Raw genomic sequence first — 12,730 nt, forward strand, 5'->3', positions numbered from 1 at the left:
CTGGGGACCTCAGCACTCCAGGTGGATGCTTTATCCACTGTGCCACCACAGGTCAGGCACCCCAGTTCTTTTCTTCCTGTATGTCTTTCTCCTTTACTTTCATACAGAAATGCTTCTCTTGTGACACTTCTAGTCACCAAATGTGTGGGTATTTTGACTCCTACACCAAACAGTTCTGCTAGAACGGCTCACAGAACTTGGGAAAACACTTACTTTTACCAGTTTATTAAAGTCTATAATCAAGGATACAGATGAACAGCCAGATGTGGAGATACACTAGGTAAAGTTGCAGAGGGTTCCGAGCACAGAGCTCCTGTCCCTGTGTAGTTGGGGTACAGCATCCTCCCAGATCATGGCTATTCTTCCCAACCTGGAGACTCTCTAAATCTCCAACTACTGGGACTTTTATGCCTCCTGTAGGCACGATCAGTTAACTCCATTTCTAGCCTGTCACCCCTCTCTGCAGAAGGGGCAGGTGGGGTTGAAAATTTCAAGCTTCTAAGCATGGCTTGGTCTTTCTGGTGACAAGCCCCATCCAGGAAACATCCCCTAGTCCCCTCATTGGAACAAAAGATGTTCTTAGTGCTCTTATTAGGAATTTACAAGGGTTTTAGGAGCTCTTTGTCAGGAACCAGGGGCAGGGATATGTGTGTGTACACATGTATACATGGAAACAAAGTCAGTTTCTGAGCTCATTTGATTATAAACAGATTTTTCACTCACTTGAATGTTTAGTAGGACATTCAGAAATAGTGTATTGTGGAAGAATTTTTCCTGTGTGGCACATCTTGCATTAAAGAACATTTCATATCCTTTGCTTTAGCCTTCTAATGCCTGTGATTTTACCAATCGTCCTTCTGACCAAAACTCCCCACAAAAATTTAAACCCTCAGTCTAAAGGATGGAACTGTCCTCTTGAAAAGTAGTACTGAACCTGACCCGTGGTGCGCAGCAGATGGAACTTCGACCTGGAATGCTGAGGACCCTCCCCACCCCCCCATCAACACCCGGGGCTTGCCTGGTCAAGGCGCATACAACAAGCAACCAATGAACAACTAATGTGAAGCAACTATGAGTTTATCTTCTTGCTGCCCCTCCCTCCTCTCTCTCTCTGTAAAATCAATCAATCAATCAATACTTTTTTAAAAAAAGAAAACTAGTTCTGAAGAGCAATATCCCCAATAACCAGCACAAAGCTTGGCATAAATAATAGTGGAACTCTTGAATTATTGAAATCGTTTAAGTACATTCTTGGGGCAGCCCAAGACCGACTAGCTCCACAAAGATCCATCCATAGTTCGGCAGTCTGGAATCAGATAGTGGTGACTCGATATGCAGAAGCAAATTTAGGGTGACGAGAAGATGCACGCTGCCTAGGCTTCCTTCTCTTTGCTAATGTTTAATTCCTTCTTCGGGATTACAGAGCAAGAGCCCATCCCTGCGTCCCTTAAATTTGCCCTGATCCCGCCCCTAGGTGGGACGCACGCGCTCCACTCCCGCAGCCGTGCCGATTAGGCCCCGCCCCGCCTCGCGTCACCGGAAGTGAGGCAGCGGAAGTAGTAAAACTCGCTCCGAGCAAGGCGCGCGGGGTTCTGTAGTCTCTAGCTGGTGGGATGGCGGATGAGGAAGAGGACCCCACTGTGAGTGACCACCTCTCTTCCAACTCGCTCTTTTCTTCACTCCCTCGGGTACAGTAGCGGAGACCGAGTTCGGAATCGGGTCTGTTTCCCTTAGAGAAGTCAGCCGGGGGAGCTGGGGACTTGACGCCGTGCCACCTTTTCCCTTGGATTCATCCCTTTAGTACGTGAGGCAGGACGAGAAGGGAGAGGGCCCCTGCTTTTGCCAGACACACTTCCTAACGCCAAGATCTGTTGGCGCTCACGATGAACCAACAGTTCAACTGCTAACGAAGCTACGTACTTACTGAAAAGTATGCACCGAAAGTCGGAACCTGGGTCTCAAAATTTCAGTTCTCTATGAGCAAGTTTCTGAACTTTGGTCCTCGGTTTTCATCTCATAAAATCGGGTTGACATTTCAGGAAAGTGTCTAGCACTGTGTATGCAGCACTTAGTATTAGTTTTGCTTGCTTTGACTCAGTACCAGTTCTTGTAATAGTAAAACTGTCTAGCAGTAGGCCAACTTGGTTAAAAACATGTATGATCACTAGGACTCTTTGTTAGTGATTATTTGTTACGTACATTATAGAAGCCATTGCTACATAATGAGCCGGAGGTTGGACGAAAATACTTTGGTTTCATGAGTTTTCGCTGCTTGCTTTAGACTTTCTGGCATAATATCAGTATTAAAAATGAGGGTTTTGTTAATTATTATTATTTTTTAAAGTTTTATTGATTTTACAGAGAGAGGACAAAGAGGGGCGGGGAAACAAGAAGTATCAACTCGTAGTTGCTTCACTTTAGTTGTTCATTGCCTACTTGTCATATGTGCCTTAACCGGCAAGCCCAGGGCGCATTCCAGGTCGATGCGCCATCCACTGCCCCACCACAGGCTAAGCAAAAAAATGTCAATTATTAAAAATCAAATGCAATGCAATTGCTTGACGTTTCTCTATGTACATTTGAACTTCTAGTTTGAGGAAGAAAGTGAAGAAATTGGAGGAGGTGCAGAAGGTGGACAGGGTAAAAGAAAAAGACTTTTTTCTAAAGAACGTAAGTAATATTTACAGTGATTGTATTATAGATGATAAAATGTTTTGGACAAGTGTATTCAAAGTAGATTTATTGTTCTGAATGTGTTGCCCTGTAGGGACACTGTTCTCAAACTTGCCTATAAAATTGTTTAACTTGTGGATCATAGCTAGTAAGGATCCTAACCCCGTTTATAAGTACACACACATACTTTTTTAAAGTGAGGAAATGTGATCCGTGTGTCAATTCAGGGCCTGAGAACATACCTCCGTTTCTTTTCCGGTTCCATACTTTGGCAGCAGTAGAAGCGGGGTCTTCTTTGACTGTACGCCGAAGGTTAGGATGAATCCTGGAACAGGTGCCCAGGTAAAAATGAAGTTGGAGCTTTGGACTGAGGCAGGAAGGTGGTGACCAGGGTGGGGCCTGATAGTGGCATAGAGATTGTCAGGTGTCAGTCCTGTATTCTACTACCTCCGTAGGCAGGTTTGACCCTTTTTTGTCAGCACGAGGGACTGGTCCAGGCCAAACCCTAAAAAGGCACCATGAGAATGTGTTTGTCATCTCCCAGTCCAGGGAATATAATATAATATTCAGTCCAGTTATGGCTGAATATTAACAGGTGAGGCGATCTGCGAATGAATAAATACCTGGTGCTGTAAGAACGAGACGGTACTCAAACACCAAGTGTGCAGGCTTTATTAGAGGAGAAAGACCTGCTGGGGCACTCCTCCAGGAGAAGTGCACCCAAGCAGATTCTGAGGCAAATTTTTTATAGGGCTAAGTGAGAGCTTTGAGCAAGTGTGTGTTGCGTCAGCAGTTCTGTTATGCTCCCTTCTGTAGTTTTATGACATCGGCTTCTTGGAACGCTTCTCCTCGGGGTGGCTGACCAGCTTCCTAGAACTTTTCTGTTTCAGGGGCGATAGTCCAGTAAGGGTGAGGTCCGATAGCCAAGCAGAACAGCAGAAGGGCAGTTTGGAAGTTTTGGTAAATTCGTGTATCCATCAGGTTCATTTTTGCTGAGTCAGCTGTAAACAGTTCCCAAAGGCACTTGAAACTGCGGGATCAGCATGTCTTTTTTTTTTTTTTAACCACTCAAATTCTCCATATCTTAGTTTCTTACCTAAAGCTAACTGCACACTATTCCATCTGTGATGCCATTTACTCCATCTGTATGTGGTTGTACTTTCTAAAAAAAAAAAATTTATTGATTTTAGAGAGAGGAAGGGAGAGAGGGAGAGAGACAGAAACATCGATCTGTTCCTGCATGGGCCTTCGACACGAATCAAATGTGCAACCTTTGCATGTCAGGATGATGCTCTCAGTAACCCAGCCATCCAGGCGGGGCTGCGGTTTTGCTATTTGTGTAAGCATACAAAGGGGGTTCTTAACACCAGACCACCTGGAATGATGCTTGCATGGTCAGATCTTAGCAGAACTTACTCTACTTGAATTGCTTTATTTTTATGATGGCAAGAATTTGGAATCTTGTCTGACCAGGCGGTGGTGCAGTGGATAGAGTATCAGACAGGGGCAGGGAAGACCCAGGTTCAAAATCCCAAGGTCGCCGGCTTCAGCATGGGCTCATCTGGCTTGACTGCGGGGTTGCTGGCTTGAGCCCAAAGGTCGCTGACTTGAGCCCAAGGTCGCTGGCTTGAGCAAGGGGTCACTTGCTCTGCTGTAGACCCCTGACAAGGCACATATAAGAAAGCAATCAGTGAACAACTAAGGTGCTGCAACAAAGAATTGATATTTCTCTCCCTTCCTGTCTGTCTCTCCCTATCTCTTCCTCTTTCTGTCTCTGTCACAAAAAATAAAAATAAAAAAGAATTTGGAATCTTTACAGTTTTCTCTTTATCTTATTGAAATTTTGACATATCTTTCTGACCATGATCTGTTTTCCTAAACCTAAAAAAATTTTTTTTTGCTAATATAACAGTTTCCAAGCATTTGCTGGTATTTGTTTGCCTTCACAGACCCTTTAACCAAATACAGTTTACATACTTCCTATCTAATGTTTTCCAGTGAAATATATTTTTCTACTGGGGAATTCTACCTTTTCAGGAAAAGTAATAAGTGTATTATTATTTTTGGAGAGTCCTGGCACACATTACTTCAGCCGTGTCATCAAACTTAAGATTATCAGTGACATATTGACATCCTGGTACCCTTTTTATTTTATTTTATTTATTTATTTTTGCCTTTTTTTTTTTTTTTTTTTTACAGAGACAGAGTCAGAGAGAGGGATAGACAGGGACAGACAGACAGGAACGAAGAGAGATGAGAAGCATCAATCATCAGTTTTCTGTTGGGGCACCTTAGTTGTTCATTGATTGCTCTCTCATATGTGCCTTGACCATGGGCCTTCCACAGACCGAGTAATCCCTTGCTCGAGCCAGCGACCTTGGGTCCAAGCTGGTGAGTTTTTTGCTCAAACTTGATGAGCCTGCACTCAAGCTGGCGACCTCAGGGTCTCGAACCTGGGTCCTTCCACATCCCAGTCCAATGTTCTATCCACTGTGCCACCGCCTGGTCAGGCCTGGTACCCTTTTTAGTAATGCACAGCCATAATCTAGCTCATCATGAGAAAACATCAGACAAGCCCAAACTGAGGGACATGCTACAAGGTGACTGACCAGTATTCTTCAGAAGTCAGGGTCACGAAAGGCAAGGAACATCTGGGAACTGTCACAAACCAGAGGAAACTAAGGAGGCATGACAGCTAAATAGTGTGTGATCCTGGAACAAAGGACAATGGTGGAAAAATGGTACAATCTGAACAAGTTCTGTACTTGTACCAGTGTTAACTTCTTAGTTTTGATAAATGGCTGTGGTTATGGAAGATGTTAACATAAGAGGAGGCTGGATAGTAGGGTGTATGGGAACTCGACTATTTTTGCGACTCTCTGTAACTCTGAAATTATATCAAAAAACAAAAAGTTTCAGAATCCAAAGAAGAGAGAGAGAGAAAAGGGTCTCCTTTCTGACCGCAGTGCTTAAAGTGTCGACTTAGAATACTGAGATCGCTCTGGCGGTTGGCTCAGTGGTAGAGCGTCGGCCTGGTGTGCGGAAGTCCTGTGTTCTATTCCCAGCCAGGGCACACAGGAGAGGCGCCCATCTACTTCTCCACCCCTCCCCCTCTCCTTCGCTTTCTCTCTCTTCCCCTCCCACAGCCAAGGCTCCATTGGAGCAAAGATGGCCCGGGCGTTGGGGATGGCTCTGTGGCCTCTGCCCCAGGCGCTAGAGTGGCTCTGGTCGCAACAGAGCGATTCCCCGATGGGCAGAGCATCGCCCCCTGGTGTGCATGCCGGGTGGATCCCGGACGGGCGCATGCGGGAGTCTGTCTGCCTCCCCGTTTCCAGCTTCAGAAAAATACAAAAAAAAAAAAAAAAAAGAATACTGAGATCGCTAGTTTGAAACCCTGGCCTGGTCAAGGCACATATGGGAGTTGATGCTTCCTGCCCCCTCCTTCTCTTGCTCTCTCTCTAAAGTAAAAATAAATAAAATCTTAAAAGTTTTTTTAAAAAAATATAAAATGGCAGGGGGCTTCTGTGTTTGTTTTCTGTCTCTTGTATCTAGACCTAACAGCTTTTGCCAATGTGAACCCTAGGGACACCTCTATCCTAGGCTGGCTTCCAAGTCACCGCTTCGGTTTCTTCCCTAGGCCTGGTCTACTTTCTTCTCTTTTAATTTCTGCCAGCTTTTGCTGCTGCTGCTACTGCTGCTGCTTTTTTTTTTTTTTTTTGACTGAGAGAGGGACAGATAGGGACAGGCAGACAGGAAGGGAGAGAGATGAGAAGCATCAGTTCTTTGTTGCAGCTCCTTGGTTGTTCATTGATTACTTTCTCATATGTGCCTTGACCAGGGGGCTACAGCAGAGTGAGTGACCCCTTGCTCAAGCCTGCGACCTTGGGCTCAAGCCAGCAACTTTGGGCTTCAAGTCAGCAACCTTTGGGCTTCAAGCCAGCGACCTTGGGGCCATATCTATCATCCCACACTCAAGCCAGTGACCCCTCACTCAAGCTGGTGAGCCTGCGCTCAAACCAGCGACCTTGGGGTTTCAAACCTAGGTCCTCTGCATCCCAGTCCAATGCTTTATCCACTGTGCTACCACCTGGTCAGGCTTTTGCTTCTTTTAAACAGGAATTACTCTTTTTTGTGTGTGTGTGCAGAGACAGAGTCAGAGAGAGGGACAGATAGGGACAGACAGACAGGAAGGGAGAGAGATGAGAAACATCAATTCGTTGTTGTGGGTCCTTAGTTGTCCTTTGATTGATTTCTCATATGTGCCTTGACCAAGGGGCTACAGCAGACTGAGTGACCCCTTGCTCAAGCCAGTGACCTTGGGCTCAAGCTGGTGAGCCCTGCTCAAACCCGATGAGCCCGCGCTCAAGCTGGTGACCTCAGGGTCTTGAACCCGGGTCCTCCGCGTCCCAGTCTGACGCTCTATCCACTGCACCACCGCCTGGTCAGGCAACAGGAATTATTATTATTTTATTTTATTTTTTTACACAGTGACAGAGAGAGACAGACAGACAGGAACAGAGAGAGATGAGAAGCATCAGTCATCAGTTTTTCGTTGATTGCTTAGTTGTTCATTGATTGCTCTCTCATATGTGCCTTGACCGTGGGCCTTCAGTAGACCGAGTAACCCCTTGCTTGAGATGAGCCCGTGCTCAAGCTGGTGACCTCAGGTCTCGAACCTGGATCCGCTGCATCCCAGTCCGACGCTCTATCCACTGCACCACCGCCTGGTCAGGCAACAGGAATTATTCTTTTATTTTTAAAATTTTTATTTATTATTTTTTTTACAGGGACAGAGAGAGAGTCAGAGAGAGGGATAGATAGGGACAGACAGACAGGAACGGAGAGAGATGAGAAGCATCAATCATTAGTTTTTCATTGGGACTCCTTAGTTGTTCATTGATTGCTTTCTCATATGTGCCTTGACCGCAGGCCTTCAGCAGACTGAGTAACCCCTTGCTCGAGCCAGCGACCTTGGATCCAAGCTGGTGAGCTTTTTTTGGCTCAAGCCAGATGAGCCCGCGTTCAAGCTGGCAACCTCGGGGTCTCGAACCTGGGTCCTTCCGCATCCCAGTCCGACGCTCTATTCACTGCGCCACCACCTGGTCAGGCAACAGGAATTATTCTTTTTTTTTTTTTTTTTTTTAAATATATCTTTAAATCTTTTTTTTTTCTTTTTTTCTTTATTCATTTTTAAAGAGGAGAGAGAGAGGGAGAGAGAGAGAGAGAGAAGGCGGGAGGAGCTGGAAGCATCAACTCCCATATGTGCCTTGACCAGGCAAGCCCAGGGTTTTGAACCGGCGACCTCAGCATTTCCAGGTCGATGCATTATCCACTGCGCCACCACAGGTCAGGCAGGAATTATTCTTAATGTATCATTCATGCCTTGAGAAGTATTCTAGAGTTGCATTTTTTATGTAAAATTTACATATAATAAGTTCTAGTCTTAAGTGAACACATGAATTTTACATATATACATATATTGTAGCCACCACTCAAATTAACATAAAAGCCATTTCCAATATATGGCTGTTTTTTCATATTTATAAGCCCCTCTGAAGATCTGATTAAGAGTTGATCTTCTCAGAATAATGCACACACACAAATAATGTATCATTTTTTTTGCATGTAATTTTAGGAAGGTTCAAGGACCTCTCGAAGCTTGTCTATGGACCGACTGGGAGTTCATAGGCCATAGGGTAACAACCTATATGGATCCCATCTGCCCTAAACTACCGAAAAGTGTGTTAGAGTACTGCTGTTGTGGGTGGGAAGATAGACTTGAAGCCAGATCAGTTGGGTTCAAGTTCAGGTGCCATCTCTAACTATCTTTGTGACTTTGGGTAAGTCACTTAACTTGGTGCCTCATTTTTCTCATTTATATATAGAATGGGGTAATAATGGTGTCTACTTAAAAGGATTGTTGTGAGATTAAATGAGTTATATGTGGGAAAGGCTTAAAACAGTGCCTGGCATATAGTAAGTTCTTGTTTTCTGTTTTCCAATACCCTGTTCACCCCTGCCCCAGTAAAGGCTGTCATTGCTGTGTGTTTTTGTGTTTTTTTTCATTTTTCCGAAGCTGGAAATGGGGAGGCAGTGAGACAGATTCCCGCATGCGCCTGACTGGGATCCACCCGGCATGCCCACCAGAGGGCGATGCTCTGCCCCTCTGGGGCAGTCGCTCTGTTGCATCCAGAGCCACTCTAGCACCTGAGGCAGAGGCCACAGAGCCATCCCCAGCGCCTGGGCCATCTATGCTCCAATGGAGCCTCGGCTGCGGGAAGGGAAGAGAGAGACAGAGAGGAAGGAGAGGGGGAGGGGTGGAGAAGCAAATGGGCGCTTCTCCTGTGTGCCCTGGCCAGGAATCGAACCCGGGACTCCTGCACGCCAGGCCGACGCTCTACCGCTGAGCCAACTGGCCAGGGCTGGTTTTTTTTTTTTTTTTTTTTTTTTTTTTACAGAGACAGAGGGAGAGTCAGAGTGAGGGATAGACAGGGACAGACAGGAACGGAGAGATGAGAAGCATCAATCATTAGTTTTTCGTTGCACATTGCGACATCTTAGTTGTTCGTTAATTACTTTCTCATATGTGCCTTGACCACGGGCCTTCAGCAGACCAAGTAACCCCTCGCTTGAGCCAGAGACCTTGGGTCCAAGCCGGTGAGCTTTTTGCTCAAACCAGATGAGCCCGCGCTCAAGCTCGTGACCTCGGGGTCTCGAACCTGGGTCCTCAGCATCCCAGTCCGACGCTATATCCACTGCGCCACTGCCTGGTCAGGCGTCCCTGCTTCTTTAAAGGTATTCTAGGAAGGTTGGTGAGTAGATGATAGAGATCAGGGAAAGAAGATTGATGTCCGGGCTCAATAGTTGGAAGAGAGGGGACGAGTTCCTACCTACTAGGTAGAAACACTTTGTTATGAGATTATGGTTAAAGCCTTTTACACCAGAATATATACTACATGGAGACAAAAAATACATTGTAAATATATTAGTCTATAACTTGGTTCAGTTCTAATTTGAAAAAAGTATTGACCTGACCAGGTGGTGGCACAGTGGCTAGAGTGTCAGACTGGGATGCGGAGGACCCAGGTTCGAGACCCCGGAGGTCGCCAGCTTGAGCGTGGGCTCATCTGGTTTGAGCCAGGCTCACCAGCTTGGACCCAAGGTCGCTGGCTCAAGCAGGTTACTTGGTCTGCTGTAGCCCCACGGTCAAGACATGTATATGAGAGGGCAGTCAATGAACAACTAAGGTGTCGCTATGAAAAACTAATGATTGATGCTCCTCGTCTCTCTCCATTCCTGTCTGTCCCTATCTATCCTCTCTCTGAGATAGACTCTCTCTCTGCCTCTGTAAAAAAAAGAGAAAAAAATATTGGTCAAATGGTTAAATTTGCTTCAGTAAACGAATGATTATTCTTTTGCAGTACGATGTATGATGTATGGGTTCGGGGATGACCAGAACCCTTATACTGAGTCGGTGGACATTCTCGAAGACCTTGTTATAGAGTTCATCACGGAGATGGTAAGATTTACTTATATTTTTGTAATTGGTCTTAATTAATTGAGGATAGATTTGAAATCCTCACTTTTAGATAAGACTAGAACCATGGCATCCTTTAGAAATAAGCTATCCATTTGAGTGCCTGTTTTTGTGGAAGTTACTGGAAACATTGCCAGTCACAGTAGCAGTGAAACAGAGGACATGACTAGAAAGACAGTTCACAAATGAATAGCTACAATGGAAGAGGAAACTCTTCAAACTCCCCAGTATTAAATACATGCACATTAAAAAAGAATAGTAAATACGTGCAAATTAAGAGTAAAATGTTAGATTTTAAAAAAATTAATTGAATTTAATATATTTCTCTGTAATAGACTCACAAGGCAATGTCAATTGGAAGACAAGGGCGGGTGCAAGTTGAAGATATCGTCTTCTTGATCCGCAAGGACCCGAGGAAGTTTGCTAGGGTTAAAGACTTGCTTACAATGAACGAAGAATTGAAACGAGCTAGAAAAGCATTTGATGAAGCAAACTATGGATCTTGACAACTTTTGCACTTTCTGAAGCTTCGTTGTCTTCTGGGGAGACTGTATTTAATAACCGAATGTTTTCCATTGTAAGGTCTTGATAGTAACCGTGTAAATGAAAGACAGAGAAGCAAAGTGTCCCACCTTATATTCATATCTTCAATTTTAGAGTGATATTTGAGCCTTTAACTGCCTGCCATTATACTACCATGCCTGAATTATGTATTGGGTTTTAATGACCACATGTAAGTTGAAGGACCTTGCAAACCATGTCATACTTTTTGACTTTTGACCCTCTAAACAATGAAGTAGTATGTATGTATCCAAGTGTATTTGCCATTGCAGGCCACGCTGGTGACTATGTGAAACACACATGGCACCTGTGACCATGTGGTAGCTAAGACACGATCACATGGTAGCTAGAACTCTACAGTTTGGTTTGTTTGTTTTTTTTTGTATTTTTCTGAAGTTGGAAACGGAGAGGCAGTCAGACAGACTCCCGCATGCGCCCAACCGGGATCCACCCGGCATGCCCACCAGGGGGCAATGCTCTGCCCCTCCAGGGCGTGGCTCTGCCGCAATCAGAGCCATTCTAGCACCTGAGGCAGAGGCCACAGAGCCATCCTCAGCGCCCGGGCCATCTTTGCTCCAATGAAGCCTTGGCTGCGGGAGGGGAAGAGAGAGACAGAGAGGAAGGAGAGAGGGAGGGGTGGAGAAGCAGATGGGCGCTTCTCCTGTGTGCCCTGGCCGGGAATTGAACCCGGGACACCTGCACGCTAGGCCAACGCTCTACCACTGAGCCAACCGGCCAGGGCCTAGAACTCTACAGCTTTTAGACTCCAGTAGTCCGAGAGGTTATTAAAAAAATTGTGAAGTGGTTTGTGGTGTTTTTTTAAGGAGGAGATGATAGAAGAAAACACAGTCTTTTGTAGAAGTATTTGTCTTAAGGTAATTATTTGTTTTAATAGCCTTTGAATAAAGAGTGAATTTGGAGAGGGAGAAACTAAAAGTTTCAAGTGAATGCTTTTGTGTTGAAGGCTTTTTTTGATTAAAAACCTTTGAACTCATTTTCCCAGGTCAGATTTTCCTTCTCAATAAAAATAGATGCTTCAGTAGCAGGAATGGCATTGTGTGAAGAGCTGACGGCAGGATGAGCGTTTGGGTAGGGTTTTATTAACACTTGTTAGTACTTGTTCATTGTGGCAATGCGTATTTCACTAAAACCATATGTGGCTATGGCACCCACTCTGTAGATCAGGATATACAGTTTTTGTGTGTATATAGCTTATTGTATCAAATTATTATTGTACTTAGCTTAAAATGAGGATTAAAACTGCATTTAGAGGGATCACTGAATATTAGTCTTTGTGAAATAGAATGTCTTGTGTGTCACTTCTAAACTATAAATCTGTACTTAGGAAACTTTCACTTTCTTAACCTATTGATACAGTATTAAAGTATGAAAAGTTGAAAAAGATTAATACTTTGACTACATGTGATTTATCAGCTTTTCCCCTCGTTACTGGTAATACAATTCTAGCTGGTTAATTTCACCAAAAACATTTTTTCTATATTATTATTACAATGCACATGAATTGATAGTGAGATCAAGACAGCTGGGCTGAGCTTCTTGTTATTGTTTTTTAATTTATTGATTGATTTGAGAGAGAGAGGGAGTGGCGGAGAGAGAGAGACAGAAACCAATCTGTTCCTGGATGTGCCTTGACCCAGGACTGGCCCTACAACCTTTGTGTATCAGGGTGATGCTTCAGCCAAGCTATCTAGCCAGGGCTCTTTTTGTTATTTAAAAAAGGAAAAACCAGTTGAAAAGCTATTCCAGTCTCAGCTGAAATCAAGAATGAGAGCAGAATAATAAAACATTAATATAGCACTATTTTTGCTAATCAGGGTCTACTTTCCCCTAAAGAGGGAACTGGTAGTAACTGGCTCCTGAGCTGTTGACTGGGTGCCCGTCTCAGTCTGCTGGTGCTGCCGCAGCAAATGTCATAGTCTGGGCAGCTCAGACAACAGA

General features: G+C 44.6%; 1 protein-coding gene across 2 annotated transcripts; it reads left to right on the forward strand.

Moving 5' to 3' along the window:
- The first annotated feature begins 1,549 nt into the window (after positions 1 to 1,549).
- Positions 1,550 to 12,179, forward strand: TAF13 (TATA-box binding protein associated factor 13). Of its 2 annotated transcripts, none has more exons than XM_066247180.1 (4): positions 1,550 to 1,640; positions 2,592 to 2,670; positions 10,095 to 10,192; positions 10,546 to 12,179. In XM_066247180.1, exons 1-4 carry the CDS (start codon positions 1,614 to 1,616, stop codon positions 10,714 to 10,716), a joined length of 375 nt encoding a protein of 124 aa, XP_066103277.1. In that variant the 5' UTR covers positions 1,550 to 1,613; the 3' UTR covers positions 10,717 to 12,179. The 2 variants fall into 2 exon arrangements, with proteins under 2 accessions (XP_066103277.1, XP_066103276.1); XM_066247179.1 differs by having other exon boundaries at positions 1,551 to 1,688.
- Positions 12,180 to 12,730: the final 551 nt, after the last annotated feature.

This window comes from Saccopteryx bilineata, chromosome 11, assembly GCF_036850765.1.
Source record: "Saccopteryx bilineata isolate mSacBil1 chromosome 11, mSacBil1_pri_phased_curated, whole genome shotgun sequence".
NCBI lineage: Eukaryota > Metazoa > Chordata > Mammalia > Chiroptera > Emballonuridae > Saccopteryx > Saccopteryx bilineata.

What these genes read in the sequence shown, in the direction of transcription:
- TAF13 (XM_066247179.1), top strand. Translation starts at nt 1,614, where the DNA reads ATGGCGGATGAGGAAGAGGACCCCACTGTGAGTGACCACCTCTCTTCC. An exon ending in TCTTTTCTTCACTCCCTCGG is followed by an intron (nt 1,689 to 2,591) that starts GTACAGTAGCGG and finishes TTGAACTTCTAG; the next exon opens with TTTGAGGAAGAAAGTGAAGA. An exon ending in AAGACTTTTTTCTAAAGAAC is followed by an intron (nt 2,671 to 10,094) that starts GTAAGTAATATT and finishes ATTCTTTTGCAG; the next exon opens with TACGATGTATGATGTATGGG.